We start from the raw sequence: 16,824 nt of genomic DNA, 5'->3' as shown, positions 1-16,824 counted from the left end.
TTCAATTCAATTCAATTCAATTCAATTCAATTCAATTCAATTCAATTCAATATTCTTTCATTTGTCCCGTGAGGGGAAATTCCAATTCACAGCAGCACCAATAAAGCGGATAGAATAGTATAACAAGTGCATGCAAGTTAAACACAACAAGTACAGTATATACAAAAGGGTGGGATAAAAAGAAAACATCATCCTAAAAAAAAAAAAAAAATGTAAATAGTATTTCCAGACTGTTATGTACCGGTAGTATTGCACAGATTATTGCACATATTATTGTACTGATTACTACAGTTTTTGTTGTACAGTCTGACGGCTGCAGGAAGGAATGACCTGTGATACCGCTCCTTCACAGTGATGACTTTCAAATATGCTACCAGACCTGCTGTAATGGCTGGTGCGCAGAGAAGCTCCACTATCTCCCTCAACTGCAAAATCAGCTGCCACACCTCATTGTCAGAGGGATCTTTAATCCTGTCTCCCACCAAGAGAGGTAGCAATCTCAGGAAGCACCAGTTTTGAACTGCACGCGCACTTAATTTCTCACTGCCAGGGTAGAGGTCTGCGAGTTTGTCGCTGCCATCATTGGCTTGATATCTGAATTGGTTGTTGCATTGATTTAATTGCAGGTAAGTAAAATTATTCTCCCTGACTCAATTGTAAACATACAAAGCAAGGTCATAGGATACAACTCCCTCAAATAAGTCGTGACCTAGACATGGTGGGAGGCCAGGCTGGTAAACATGGAAATTAGCAAGCTGGTTAAAAGGAGAATCATACAGAGTCTGTGCCACTAGTTTCCAGGTCTTGCAAATTACTTTCATAGCACCGGGGTGTTCTTGTGGTCCCACACAAATGTGGATTCCTCATGAATGTATCCCTGTCTGTCTCACAGTAGCAGCGGAAATGAATAGAACGACTGAAGTTCTCCAGGAAACCACCAATACAATGGTATCGTAAGTTGTCCCCAGCAATAACAACCAAAGAGCCTCTCACTACACTGCCATCACATATGACAACACCTCTCCCCTCCAGGACATTGAGGTCTTCAATCAGATGTGCCAAAACCCTCTGTATCCCAAAATATTTAAAGTCCTGCTCCCTGCATAAAAGAAGAAGTTGCATTTGATCTATAGATGATCTATTGTGCGGCAATATGTCTGTTAGAGTCAAGTAAACCGCCAAAACCTTGTGCTTTTTTTCCCCTGAACCAAGAGGGTTCACAACCTCAAAAGCATCTTGGTACAGTATCAAACCAAGTGAGAAAGGCTCAGCTCTCAACAATGGATTACTCTGAAATCCAGCTCCATCCTGGACATCCTGATAAACCTTATCACCAGATGGCTATGAACGTGTCAAGGCATACTGCTCATATACAGACTCATTGTTGAACAGTGACACCAACTTCTCATGTAAGGGGACATACTGAGCAAAGCATTCTTTGTCATTTTCATCAATTCCCAAGAGCAATGGCATGGGATGAACACAGTTGAAACTCTGTTTCAAAGCAGCCTTCCTCTTTGCATCTGTGCTGAGGATTCCTCTGTTATGGAGTGTGAGTAGATGTGTGTCTTCAAATGCTTGATAAGAGTGGCTGCAGTGTCACCTTTAAATGTACAAGCCTGACATACACATCTCAAAGATGTGGCAGGCAGCATAGCAGCTCGCAAGGAAGATCTGACTTTATGCAGTCTGTACATATGTGTTGCCAATGCAGTGGGTTTCTTGTACGCCCTCGAGCAATCAGGCACACCACACTGATAATGATAATTGGGTGCATTACTGTGCAGCTTAGAGTGCTGAATGAAGTTGTTAACATTCTCAGATATATACAACTAATAAATTTACAGTGGAACATTTTAAAGATGTAAACATGAAGACCAACAGTAAGATTTTAAAGTCTATTCTTTGACTCACAGGAAGCCATTGTAGTGATCTAAGGACTGGTGTGATATGGTCCATTTTTCTGGTGTTTGTAAGGACTCGTGCAGCAGCATTTTGAATCAGCTGTAGTTGCCTAATTGTTTTTTTTTTTGTTTTTGTTTAGGCCAATAAAGACTCCATTGCAACCTACTGAAAATGAATGCATGAACTATTTTTTCCATGTCTTCTTTGGACAGACATCCCTTAATTCTGGCTATATGTTTCAGGTGGTAGTAGGCTGATTTGGTAATGAGCTTTAAATAGTTGTTAAAATTCAGGTCCGAATTAATAATTACACCAAGATTTGTGGCTTTATCTGTTGTTGTCAGTGACATGGAGTTAAGGTGAGCACTGATCTTTGACCTTTCATTTTTGGGGCCAAATACAATCACTTCTGTCTTATCTGCATTAAGATGAAGAAAATTCTGGCACATCCACTCATTCATTTGATGAATACACTCACTGAAAGTAGGGACTGTAGTCATGTGATGACACAGAAATATAAAGTTGTGTATCATCTGGGTAAATATGATAAGAAATATTATGATGCTCCATAATCTGAGCTCGGGGCAACATGTAGATATTGAAAAGAAGTGATCTGAGAATGGACCCTTGTGGCACCACACACATCATCTTTTTTCGTTCAGACACATGCTTATCAATTGACACAAAGTAGTCTCTATCCTGTAAATAGGATTTGAACCAGTGTAATACAGTGCCAGTAAGTCCCACCCACTTTTCCAGTCTGTCAAGAAGTATGTCATGATCAATCGTATCAAAGGCAGCACTGAGATCTAATAATACTAAGACTGAGGTTTTGGAAGCATCATTATTCAGATGTATGTCATTTAAAACTTTGATAAGTACAGTCTCAGTGCTGTGGTGTGGATGAAATCCAGACTGAAATGCATTAAAAATATTGTTCTGCATCATGAAAAAGTTTGCTGGGAGAGTATCAAGGCAGCATGTTGTGGATTTTAACTGTGATACAGTTTCTGTCAGCCTTGTACAATCCAGAAAGTTAAAATGTGCTAGATTAACTGGAGAACAAGAAGGCACAGATGGACTTATCAATTTGCCTGAGCTGAAGCTGCGCACTGTTGTCTTATCCTTGAAATTTTATCTGTAATAATGCTGCAAAATCATTGCATGACTTATTGGATAGCAGTTCAGGAGGGACTGATGCTGTGGGGGTTGTCAGTCTATCCACAACAGAAAACAAAGTGCGGGCATTTTTACAGTTTCTGTTGATAATCTCTGAGAAGAATGCTTGCCTTGCCTTCTTTAGTTCATGGTTATAGGTATGGAGACTGTTTTTGTAAATCTCATAATGAACCTGGAGTTCGGTTTTTCGCCACCGGCGCTCTGCCTGTCTGCAGAATCTTTTCTGGGCTTTGACACTTTGACCAGTGTGGTGTTTCTCCAAGGTGCCTTTTTCCTTCCTGAAAAAACTTTGGTCTTAATCGGGGTGATGGAGTCACCAATAGTCATAAATTTGGAACTGAAACTGAGGTCATCAGTTGAAGCTGAAGGCAGTGTTGGTGACGGTGTAAAACAGTGGTCCCCAACCTTTTTTGTGCCATGGACTGGTTTCATGTCAGACAATATTTTCACGGACCGGCCATTGAGGTGTGGCGGATAAATACATCAAAATAAAATGATACGACCGTCTGCCCCTCTGCTTTCTTTATACATTGATGTTCTGCCCCCTCTGCTTTCTGGTCTCTATGGTAACGTTAAAACACGCCTTCAAAATATAGATACACCATAAAAATTAGCAAAAAGTGCATGAAAAATCTAACGGACCTTAACGCTCAATCAATGGGAGCCCTGGGCTTGTTTCTCTGCAATGAGGGAATGCAGGGTGCCTTTTTCCCTTCGCAAGGAAACTTTCTAACGATGTCTGTTTTTACTCATTTTGCTAGCTTGACTGTACAATTTCAGCGGCAATGTGTCACGTGACTGAGATGTACCGGAGAGAAACCTCATTTTTCAAAATAAAGCATCGTTCAGACTTAGATAATAAATAAAACGGAAATAATGTAAGTTATTTATTCTTTCTGTGCGGCCTGGTACCAAATGACCCACGGACCGGTACCGGTCCACAGCCGGGGGGTTGGAGATCATTGCTCCATAGGATGAAATCACAGCATTCCCCTGTAAATCATTCTAAATGCGCGAAGGTCTGCTCATCACAGACACACCCCGGACCGTTGGATGGTATACTCCCTATAGCATGCGGCAAGCACTCACTTCTTTGTCTCTCCTTTGTCTCACTTCTTTGTTCTAGACACACTCTTTAATTTTTTCTTTAGTTTTTTTTTAACTTTTTAATTTTTAGAACCTATTGGCTTGTTATTTTAATCTTTTGTCCACTTTTATTTGCCACATTAAACTACATAACTTTTTCAAAGTTAAAGCGGAACTCTTCTTTTTTTAACCATTAAGGCAATCGTGTAAGAATGTTTTTGTAGATATTTTCAACCGGCCATTGAAAGTATTCTCAACTTTATTATTAACTGAGAAGTTCTGCCATACGGCCATCAGCCTCTTTGGACTGAAATCCTGCAGCCAGCCTTAACCCATCTGTCTGGATCAAATAGCCATCGAAAGAGCCGCTCCCTGTCTGTTGCTGACGTCGAAGGCCTTCCAGCCCCTGAAGCATCTCTGTCCAACACTGGCTCTCCTCTCCAACTGGTTCCCCCCCGATCTTGACTCATCGGAGCCGGCAGTCCGGGCCTCCCCTTTCCTTGGTGACAGCTCGGGACAGTCCATCATCGGAGTGCCGCTGGCATAGAAGTAGGCATGTTCCATGCTGCTTGAATAAGAGTTGGTGTTGTAGGCTTTAACAATCTCAATTTTCATTTAGACGCACTTAGTCATTCATTCAAGAAATTAACACTACATTCACGTCCCCATTTTTCCTCAAAACTACTTCTCGCTATTGCCAAACTCATTCCTTTTATTATTTTGCTATAGCTTCTTCATCCAGTTGTTTGTGTTACATCATATAATCCATATTATTTGTTGTATCATTCATTATTCATATCCATTCTCATTATTGTGTCAAATGATACTTTTTGGAACCAAATGTGACAATGCTAGGGTACACATTGCTACGTCTTTATCCTGATTAGATCTGACTTAGAACTGAGCACTTGTTGTGACTACTTGTCAATCACAAAGTAGCCACGATCTATCACTTATCCTGTTAAATCATCCATTTTACTTTAAATGGGACAATAATTTACAAAATAAACATGAGATGAAAATGGGCAACGAGCAAATTTGACCATAAATCCATTAGGTAACTATTTACTGGTATAATAAATCAAGTGTGGTCATTTTCTCATAAGAAAGAAGAGTGGAAGAAGGTGTTGTGGACAGATGAGTCCAAGTTTGTGGTCTTTGGATCAAACAGAAGAACATTTGTGAGATGCAGAACAAATGAAAAGACGCAAGAACAGTGCTTAATACCATCGGTCAAGCATGGTGGAGGCAGTGTGATGGTCTGGGGGTGCTTTGGAGGTGGTAAAATAGGAGATTTGTACAGGGTGGAAAGGACCTTGAGGAAGGAAAGCTATCACAAGATTTTGCAAAGCCATGCCATACCCTGTGGACAGCACTTGATTGGGGCCAATTTCATCCTACAACAGGATGAAACGCAACTCCGCCGCAGCAGGACGCAGCACTTGTTTCCTGCGTTATTGTGTTTATTAAACCCACAGTAATTTTAGGTAATAGTAATTTTAAGTTTTTTATAAAACCTTTTAACTTAGTGGGATCTAACTCACCTCCTCCCCGTGGTGGTTCTGCGTTCCGGGGTGACGGATCCCCGGCACAGGCGGCAGCATGATGGCGGTCTGTGAGTCCTGTCTCCCCACCCTCTCAAAACTGAGGGACAGCGTCTCTAGCCTCAAGGCTGACCTCAAGGAGAGGAACAAAATCCTCATGGATTTCTCCACCATCGCCTCGACCCAGTCAAAAGTCATCGCCCACATGAGGGCATCCGGCGCTGGTAACCGGAGCATGATGGCCGTGGACAACACCACCCTGCCGTGGACCGGCTCCATTACCACCAGATCTCCGGCACCAGCACTCGCCGAGCTCTGCTGGCTCCACCAGGGCGCCAAGCCCAAGCCATCGGCACCCTCCACCTCCTGTCTTCGCCCCCCGGAGTGGCAGTGCTCCATCAGGGAGGATGGAGTGGCGGCTCCAGCACCGGTGAGCTCAATGCCACTCAAGCCGAGGGAATCCTGGTCAGCAGTGACCAGAGGCGCCGGGGCCCATCCATCTCCCCCTCCTCTGCCTCCAGATCTACCGCTGGAGAACAGGTACGACATCCTGAGCCTGCAGGATTTCCCTCCCATGGGAGCGTGTTCCAGCTCGCCTCTGGGACCTGTCCACCCAGCTGGTCGTGGCTCTCACCAGCACAGCAGCCGGGATCCGCGTGTCCAGCCTGGCCCCTCTTCTCCATCTCGGCCAGGAGCAACCGCGGGCCGGCGCCACCAACCCTGGGTCTCGCCCCGCCATCGGTGCACCTCCAGGCAGCCCGTGGAGCAGCGCATCCCCTCTGTGCTGGTCGTCGGGACCTCGATGGTCAGACACGTGTCGGTACGTGGTGGTCGGACCTTCTGCCGCCCCAGAGCCCGCGTCAAGGAGGTTGAGCCCTCCGCCCTCCAGCTGTGTGCTCAGCACAGCTCAGCCTCCACGTTGGTCCTAGAGGCCAGCATCAATGATCTCAGAGACCAGAAATCCGAGATCCTCAAGCGGGATTTCAGGTCCATGGCTGACCGCATGCTGTACACGGGGAAGCGACTGGTTATTTCCGGCCCGCTTCCCCTGCCACGCTATGGTTAGGTCACCACCAGTCGCCTCCGCCAGCTGCACCTGTGGCTAAAGGGATTCTGCCTGGGAAAAAGTATTCCATATGTGGACAATTTTATCGCTTTTTTAAACAGACCCCACCTTTTCAAACCAGGCGGCCTACACCCAAACCAGGAGGGGTCACGGCTTTTATCAGTAAACATTGACTTGACAGTCGGGTCCTGCACCACAATCACCTCCTGACTCACTACACCCATACACACGCCCTCTGCACCTCACCCACACTCACCTTCACCCACCCCCACCTACATCATACACGCCCCTCCCTCAGTGACCCCAGTGGCACAGGACAATATTTACACAATCAAAACCATAATTTCACACAGACATAGGAGACCCAGGACTACTTTTAGATCAAACTGTGTTTTTAACATTCCACTGGAAAGACGTGATGAGCGCAAGTTCAGCATAGATGTTAAAATGGCTGTGCTGAACGTGCGCTCTCTTTTAAACAAATCTTTTATTATAAATGACTTAATTTTAGATAATAACCTGACAGCATTCTCCTTACGGAGACGTGGCTTGGCACTGACGCACCTGTTGTTCTCACTGAGGCTTCCCCACCCAATTTTAACTTTTTATTTTCAACCAGGGGGTGCAAAAGAGGGGGCGGTACTGCTTCAATCACAAAAACCAACATGCACATGAACGAAGTCAATTTTAACAGCTACTCATCATTTGAATACCATGCCTTCATTTTTAGCAGCCCACCGATCCTCTGTATAACTGTCTACCGACCACCCCAGCATTCTACTTCTTTTATTAGTGGGTTTTCTGAGCTCTTATCAATTATTCATACCTCTTTAACAGAATTTTAATATGCGGTGATTTTAATCTACACGTGGACTTTCCCTCAGACTTAATGTCCAGAGAATTTTTAAACGTTTTACACTGCCTTGATTTTAAGCAACACGTGACGCAGCCGACCCACAGCAAGGGCGCACCTTGGACCTCATTATATCTTATGGTCTGTCGGTTGGTGTGCCCTCTGTTGTGGACCTGGCTGTGTCTGACCACATCTGTGTGTTTTTTACAATCACCAGTTTTAATCAGCGGGAGGCCCCTGTGAGAACAGTGAGGAAACGCTACCTAACTTCTGAAGTGGCTGGAAATTTTATCCAGATCTTACAGAGCACTCCTGCCGAAATTTTACCAGCACTCTGCGATTTTATCACTGACAACTTTAACAATAAAATAAAGACCCACACCTCCGTGGAGAACCGGGGAAATTAAAAAACTCAAAAGGGAATGCAGGAGTGCTGAAAGGAGATGGAGGAAATCAAAGTTGACAGTTCACTATGAAATACTACGTCAACACCTCAAAATCTACAATAACAGTCAAACAAGCAAGAATCTCTCACTTCCAAAACCTAATCCATGACCATAAAAATAATCCCAAATTCTTATTCTCCACAATTGATCTTTTAACAAACAAAAATTTCAAAAGATCCTCCAAGACACCAGATAACGCCCTTTGTGAGGATTTTGCAGACCACTTCAGAAGAAAAATCAATGACATAAGATCCAGTCTTTTATCTCAACAGCTTTTAACACCTGGATCATTGCTTGGACCTGTGGAAACACTGGAGAGTTTTGCCCTGGTTGATGCAAGGACACTGAGTCGAGTTTTATCCCAGGTAAAGCCCACAACCTGCCTTTTAGACCCAATTCCCACACCATTTTTTAAAACACTCTATGGATTCTTTGAGGAACAGCTGCTGTATTTGGTCAATTGCTCTCTCCAGATGGGTGTCTTCCCCACCTCCTTTAAAACGGCAGTGGTGAAGCCCCTTCTGAAAAAGAGTGATTTAGACCCCAATGTTTTAAATAACTACCGGCCTGTATCCAACCTACCATTTTTAAGTAAAATTTTAGAAAAACTTGTTTTTGATCAAGAAAATGAATTTTCACACTCGAAACATATTTTAGAGACTCATCAGTCTGGTTTTAGGATGAACCACAGTACAGAGACAGCACTTTTAAAGATTTTAAACGACATCAGGTGTAATTTAGATAATCATAAACTCACAGTCTTGGTTCTACTGGATCTAACCGCCGCCTTCGATACAGTAGACCATCACATTTTATTAAATAGACTGAGGAACCTGGTCGGCCTCTCTGGTACTGTTTTTAACTGGTTCACGTCCTACCTCACTGATCGAAGTTTCTTTGTAAGTATGGATACATGTTCCTCAGGAACCCATAAGATAAAGTGTGGGGTTCCCCAAGGTTCAATTTTAGGTCCAACTCTTTTTAATCTTTACATGCTGCCCCTTGGGGACGTCATCAGGAGGCACGGCATCAACTTCCATAGCAACTGTACATCGCCATGTCTCCTGATGACACAGGGCCAATTGATGCCCTTTTTAACTGTATTTTAGACATCAAGTCATGGATGGCAGCAAACTTCCTACAGCTCAACCAGGACAAAACAGAGGTTTTAGTCATTGGTCCTGAAGGCCAGAGAGAGAAACTTTTACCAAAGTTACAGGATTTTAAACCCTCAAAATCAGTAAAAAGTCTGGGCGTGATTTTTGACTCTGAGCTTACTTTTATTCCACACATCAAAAACATAACAAAGATAGGTTTTTACCATCTCAAGAATATAGCCAGAGTCCGCCCGTTCCTCTCTCAGGCCAGTACGGAGGTGCTGATGCATGCTTTTATCTCTTGTCGTTTAGATTACTGTAATGCCCTGCTCTCTGGTCTTCCCAAAAAGAGCATGTATAACTTACAATTATTACAAAACTCAGAGGCACGAGTGCTGACGGGGACCAGAGGGCGGGAGCATATTACACCTGTTTTAAAATCGCTGCATTGGCTCCCTGTGCGCTTCAGGATCGATTTTAAGGTTCTTTTACTAGTTTTTAAGTGTCTTAACGATCTTGGGCCTTCTTATTTATCTGCATTACTTTTACCCTATCAACCCTCGCGGACCCTGAGGTCCTCCAGTGCTGGCCTTTTAACGATACCACAAATTAGAACTAGAACACACGGGGGGGCGGCATTCAGTTATTATGGCCCCCAATTGTGGAACAGCCTCCCAGAGAGCCTCAGGGCCGCAGAGAATGTTGATGTTTTTAAAAAGAGGCTCAAGACCCATCTTTTTAATCAGGCTTTTAACTGACTCATTTAACTGTTTAGAATTTCTTAAGCTGACTTTTATTCTTACATTTTCTAATATTATATTACATATATTTTTATTTTTTATTTTTATTTTTTATTGTGTTACTTCAATGTTTTATTTCAATTGTTTTAGTCATTACTTATAGTCTACTTTATACATTCTATTGTTTTATCCTCAGTTTTAGCTTCTATACCTTTTATCTTATTTTACTGTTCTAGCCCCTCATTTTCCAGTGTTTCCTCCTGGGGACCTACCACACCGGGATTTGATTCTGGTTCACCGATGGGGGTGCTGTTCCATGGATGGCCCTGGCCCGGGTAGCTAGAGAGCTTCACACCTTGGGGTGGAGCCTTCTGCCTGCCTGGGCTGGGGTAGTCCCTGTGTCAGCGCCCCCGCAGTCATGGACCTTGATTCCTCTCGGTGTGCATGGCCCCCAAAGGCAGCTTCTTCCTCACCTCGGTTCTCGGTGCCCAGCCATTTCACTGCATGAAAACCACATTTTCGACCCGTAAATCCCTGTGAAGTTCGTTGATTTTCGGCGATTTACGGCAAGTTTATGGGGAACTTCGCCGGCTCTGAAAATCTTCGGAAACGTCGGCAGGGGGCGTGGTTAATCGCACCTTCGCGAAGGTGCGAATAGCTCTAATTAGCACATGAATGCTACCGACGTTGATCTACTCAGGCTGGCCTGCTGACTTCACAGACAACCATTGGATGATTCCACAGGCATTTTGAAAGGAAACCATCATGTGATTGGATAGCAACTCCAATCACATGAGTGAGTGATCATGTGATTGGATGACAACTCTGCTGCTATTGGTCATCTGTGCACCACAAATAATAATAATAATAATAACAATAATAATAATATATATATATATATATATATATATATATATATATTAAATTCGTATATTATAGCATAAATTAATATATTAAAAATAGTTATTATGTTGTTATATATCAACCAAGGAAATTCAGTGACTACTGAGGAAAAAAAGCAAGGAAATGTGCAGAGGGGTTCACTTATAAGAGTCTCTGGGTTGGGCCATGCCGCTGGTCCATGGTGCATGAAAAAGAGTCGAAGGCCTTTGGAAATGCTTCTTTGCTGCCTCTGGGTCATACTGAGTTGGCACCTGTCGCTTTGAAGGGGACTCGATGCGAAGCCTCTTGTGGTGTGTCACCACATACTTTGGGTCGCTCTCCAGCCGCTCTTGCAGTGTCTGGCAGAGTTTGGAGAGCTAGGACACTCCTTCTTGCTTACAGCAGCTGTAAATACAGGTATTAATATAATAATAGTACTGCTAAGAAACACTAACACATGATAACATATGTGAGCATGTTTGTCAAAAACATGCAGATAATAAATAAAATTCAGCCCATTTTTACATTGTTGTGAAAATAAAGCGGCATTCATGTAACTCTTACCCGCTTCCTTCTTTGTCTGCTGCGAGCTGAAATCTTCACAGCTGCTGCCTGAACTGAAAGAGCTGCCTGGGCATACCTGAAGCTCCTCCACACCATCTCATAATATGTCTTACAGGCCGCTGGAAGAATATATATATTGGTTTGAAATAATTAAGACAGGCTTCAATAAAAACAACAACAAGAAACAACAGAAAGGGTTTAAAAGACTGCTGTCCACACCATCTATGTCTGGACTCTCAGTTAAAGTCGCCATCAAATATGACGTCACCGTTTCGTTGTGGGGCGAGTTTAGTCTGTAAAACACAAAAAGTACAGGTCATGCAACGTTTACGTTTACTTATATTCTGCAGAATATCTCCTGTGTATTTTATTAACTTACCCCTGCTCAGGTTCATCTCGCCTGTCGTGTCCGTCACTATTGTGCAGATGTCGCACCTTTTCCTTTAAAATACAAAATACACTGTAATGTTAAATGTAACGTGAACGATTACCAAACGTTCGGAACGTAGTGCAATAAGAATAATAAAGGTTTGGCACCCTAAAAACTGCACAATGTGGTACTAAATGCTAACGTTACTTACGTAACTTACGCACCCGTCTCTTCGTCTCCGCAGCTGCAGTTCGGTCGGGCTGCTCCTCCAGAGCGAGCAGTCTGGCTTTTTTCACGGTCATTCTCCTCGCCAACTGCGCGATCAGCTGCGTTAGCAGCCGAGACAATCCACTGAGGACGCTCAGCAGTTTCTTCTCTAAATTGTTTGGACTTTCTGGATGTGGTCGCTCCGCAGCCAGGCCGTCCACTCGTCGCAGAGGAGTGTCTTCTGGGATGAACTGAAGACGACATCCGGCCATTATATGCATAGAGTGCATACAATGGCTGCTTAAAGTTTAGCAGGACCCGAAACGTAACTGTTCTAATCCAAGCTCGATTCGCGTTCACAGACGCGCCGAGGTCGTTTTCTGCTGACGTCATTGCGTCAGAGGAGGCGTCCAATCATATGCGAGGTCGCGCTCTCGGAATTTCTCGCGAGACCATTTTTGTTGCGTAAATGAAAAACATGCTGTGATTTTGTTAGGTACTTTTATTTTCTAAATTGATTTTCTAAAGTGACATCATCGAAAATAAAAAAAAGAAAAGTTACTTTGGTGTATTCCCTTTTTGTTGTGACCAGTGTCCAAGAACTGTAGATGCTTTAATTTTCAGAATTTTGATTTAGCAATTTAAGTGGAAAATTAAAGACCTTTGAGAGTCAGGACACTTATCCTGTATGTAACCTATAAAATTATTTAAACACACTTTTAAATCCTCATGAAAAAAAAAAAAAATCTTTGTATTCTGTAGGCACAGAACACAGACACACACACACACACACACACACACACACACACACACACACACACACACAAACACAAAATCCCAATTTGCATTTGTATAGCTTTGCAGCATTTACATTTGCATTTTAACGCCTCATGGTCACAGTGGCTGAGGGAGAACTTCCACGGCAATTTACAGTGATGGAAATTGACAGAAATGTGACTTTTCATGCAGTGTGTCTCCTCAGTGACAGTTAGTGTATGTATGTGGGTGTGTGTATGTTTGGGTGTTTTGTGTGTGTGGGTATGTATGTCTGTCCGTATGTCTATGTATGTACGTGAGTGTGTATGTGCCAGGCTGTAATTGCTGCAAAAGGTGGTTTTTTTTTTTTTGATGAAAGCAAAGTCTGAAGTACACATTCATCATTTCCATTAAAATCCTTATTTCTAACTCTGACAATGTCATCATGTCCTGTTCATTTGTTATATTTCCTATTCAGACTAATCTCATGTATGTTTCCATGGAAAACAAGAAAATTTCCAAGTGATCCCAAACTTTTGAGCGGTAGTGTGTGTGTGTGTGTGTGTGTGTGTGTGTGTGTGTGTGTGTGTGTGTGTGTGTGTGTGTGTGTGTGTGTATATATATATATATATATATATGTGTGTGTGTGTGTGTGTGTGTGTGTGTGTGTGTGTATGTATGTATGTATGTATGTATGTATGTATGTATGTGTATATATATATATATATATATATGTGTGTGTGTGTGTGTGTGTGTGTGTGTGTGTGTGTGTCTATATATATATATAGTTTTTATATTTGCTTTTTATATATATATATATATTTCTCTCTGTTTTCTTTCTTTTCTAATTTTATTCTAATTCTATTCTTGTAAGGAGCACTGCAACAAAAACAATTTCTCCTCTGGGATAAATAAAGGATTTCTGATTCTGATTCTGATGTCTAAATATGAGGTCCTTAGATGGTAAATCCTCGGCCTCCTCCTCATCCTCCTCAAAGCAGTGATGTACTGTAGATAACGTTAAGCATTACAATGATAACATTTGTATTTGGAAATGACGTGGGTAATAGCGGACAACGATCATCACTTACGTTTTTTCCATGTGTCTGTCTCTCTCTGTCTCTTGAGTGCTCTGAGATAGATTCAGTATATATGCTCTGTAGGATGCGGTTTCTGGTTGTTACAGCGACGTTCATTGATAAGTTCTCATCCCTGTTTCACCTGTGTATATTCGGTCAGGGTGAGTGACCATTACGCGTGGGGAACGCGCTTTCGATGTCGTCAGATGAGATACGGATCAAAATATATAAATTTAGGTCTGACTGTATGTGCTGACTCATAGAGTTGCATTGAATCGTCGCTGTTGCTAATTATTGATCGCAGTGTGCGTTCGATGACTGCCCGAGCACTGCTGAAAACACCGTTAAAACCACGCTGCCGTCTTGTTGACGGTGTGATATATGGCCTCATCACGTTTTCAGTGGATGGCCGTTATTACCTAGCAGCCACCCATCCAGAAGGGTGTCCCCCTGAAAGACTGTAGGGATGCTAGAATTCGCCGGGTGAACGAGTCATGTGCCGACCCGGGGAATCACGGATCACCAGACATCCCTGTTTCACCTGTGTACATTCGGTCAGGTTGGGTGACCATTACACGTGCCGAACGCGCTTTCGATGTGGTCAGATGAGATACTGATCAAAATATACAAATTTAGTTCTGACTGTATGTCCTGACTCAGATAGTTGCATTGAATTGCAGGTGTTGCTAATAATTGATCGCAGTGAAATGCCAGACACTGTGGAAACCTGACTGTGAGGTGTTGGTGACATGAGCGCACGACTCTGTCGGTTTACGAAAATCCACTTGCGCGCACAGAGTTGACCAGGTCTGAGGTGGCGAGCTTTCAGCGCACTTTTATGCGGCCGGCACAGACCAAAATGGTCGAAAATTCCAATGCGCCGGCTCATTATGCTGACACCTCCCCCCTACTGCGCCGCAACGCCCATCCTGGCGCACCTCTGTGCCTCGGTTTACCAAAATACCAAGTGCGCCGTGCGCCTGCCTGCGCCAGTCGAAAATACTACTGTGCTGGTGGCGCAGCTTGCGCCGCGCCAGCGGCGGAGTCGAAAAGAGAGCCCTATGGTTCAAACTCATCCTCACGATCTGGCAAAAAAATCCCCCCTTCTGCAGTTCTGTCTTCTATGACAATGTGGAGTTCGGTAAATTAAGATGGTCTTGGTGTCAACTATAATTGACAGTCATAAAAGAGCATTCAATTTCAGAACACAAATAATGTAAATGCATGAAAACTAAATTCATCATTCCTGACATTTTAATAAACAAGGCAATATTTTTAAGTTTTTAAGTAGTCATGGAAAAAAAAACTAAATTTAACATTGATGCCTACATAAGTAAATGAGATCATTAGCGAGAAAACTGCAATTTCTTACTTAGTAGCTGCCACTGGGTCCAATTTCCCACAAAATTGAAAGACTTTAATGAAAAAGAATGACATTAAATGAAAGACTTTAGAGCATGCAGACTGGACGACCCCATGTTTACCTTTTTCGAGAAAAAGTTTTGCGAGTAGAACACCAAGAAAACGGATAGGAAACAGGAGGAGATTTTTCTTTAGAGAATTTTATTTGTGATGTTTTGATATTGGGGGTTATGGCTGATACTGGAGCAGGATCAAGAGAAAAAGAAAAGAAATGACTTCTCTGTTAAAAAAAAAAATCTAAAAGGTGATCAAGCATTGATAAATACCTGAGTCAACCTTTATCAGACATTCAACAGATGGAGAGAATTGTGGGATTTGAAACTGACTCTGAATTGCCCCTCTTAGTCCTAGACAGCTATGTAATATGGGGAATATTGATAAGTATAGCCTTCTCAACAGATGCCGTCATTCAGAAGCTGAGATCAGCTCAAACATGCACACACTACATGCATACACGCCATGCTTTTTGTGAAATTATTTTTCCGCCTTTGACCCATCCTGGAATGTTGTTCCTCCGCGGCAGACCAGGAGCAGTGGTCTGCCAGCTGACAGCAGCGCCCGAGGACCCAGTTTCTTTCCGTCACCATTGGTCAGGTGGTGATCTTTTTGCATGTTTTTAGTGGGGGTATTTTTATTGAGGATACCCCAGGTGAACATGGGGAGAACATGCATACTCATTCACACTCACACAGAAAGGCCCTTTTTCCTCAAGCAGCAGGTACCAAAGGCATAGTGGGGAACACGCCTCCAGCACCCACAGCGGAAATCGAACGGGGACCTTCTAGATGTGAGGCGACAGTGTTGCCACCGTGCCACCCTGCATCTGTGCCAGCACTGTCCTGTCCGAGAAAACCAAGAATGGGAGACACTAATGCACAGGCAATGGAAGAAAGAGAGAGATAGAGACTAAATGGGATAAAAATAGAAATGGAGACATAAAGATACACTGCTTATCAACCAGACTGAGAGAACTGAATGAGCTGAGTGTTGCAATTCTCAGCGTGTGTGTGTGTGAGAGACAGAGAAAGCAAGAGAGACACAGAGAGAGAGAGCAAGTGATAAAGAGAGAGAAGAGATAAAGAGAGAGAGAGGAGAGGGAGGGTGAGACAGGTGGGGAAACGAGCAGAGAGAGAGAGAGGCATGCAGTCTGAAGGAGAGAGAAAAGGACAGCGGTGTGCATCTCCTTCCTCTCATCCATCTGCGGAGCTGTTCACCTCTCTGTTCATTTCCCCATCGCTCCTCCATCTGTCCCTTTGTCCGTCCCGTCACCTGTGCTGTTGGTACATGACTTATCCAGAGAAGGATGCTGAAGTTCCGTGTGGACAGGAGAGTCAGGTAGGTGGAAGGAAAAAAGGAAAAAAAAGAGGAAGTGACATGCAGGGCTGGAGTTTGGACAAGGAAGAGAGGAGATGAGAAGGGGGGATGGGAGGGTGATGGAGGAATGGATGACCAGGAGCTTGGAGGTCAGCAATGACTGCAATGCAGTGCCATCATGAAACACAAGGAAACCATATGCCTTGCTATGTGTGTATGGATGATGTGTGTGCTTCGTGAACAGTGATGTATAGAGTACCGCGCATTGGTTAGTGTGTGTGTGTGTGTGTGTGTGTGTGTGTGTGTGTGTGTGT

The 16,824-nt window shown here is 43.3% G+C and overlaps 1 protein-coding gene across 3 annotated transcripts in view; it reads left to right on the top strand.

The window, feature by feature from the left end:
- The window catches only part of plekha6 (pleckstrin homology domain containing, family A member 6), a 291,763-nt gene that overhangs the window by 76,759 nt on the left and 198,180 nt on the right, over nucleotides 1-16,824 (top strand). Inside the window, exon 1 of one of the 3 annotated variants that reach the window (XM_070959440.1) lies at nucleotides 16,295-16,531. The exons of the other annotated variants lie outside the window; for them this stretch is intronic. Within the exon in view, the coding sequence (XP_070815541.1) occupies nucleotides 16,500-16,531 (32 nt within the window). The 5' untranslated portion in view covers nucleotides 16,295-16,499. Of the gene's footprint in view, nucleotides 1-16,294; nucleotides 16,532-16,824 lie in introns of those variants that run through there. 3 annotated transcript variants of the gene reach the window in all.

The sequence above is a fragment of the Chaetodon trifascialis genome, chromosome 3 (assembly GCF_039877785.1).
Source record: "Chaetodon trifascialis isolate fChaTrf1 chromosome 3, fChaTrf1.hap1, whole genome shotgun sequence".
Lineage (NCBI taxonomy): Eukaryota > Metazoa > Chordata > Actinopteri > Chaetodontiformes > Chaetodontidae > Chaetodon > Chaetodon trifascialis.
Note: the sequence above shows the minus strand (reverse complement) of the source record. Positions and strands in the feature narration are given on the sequence as shown.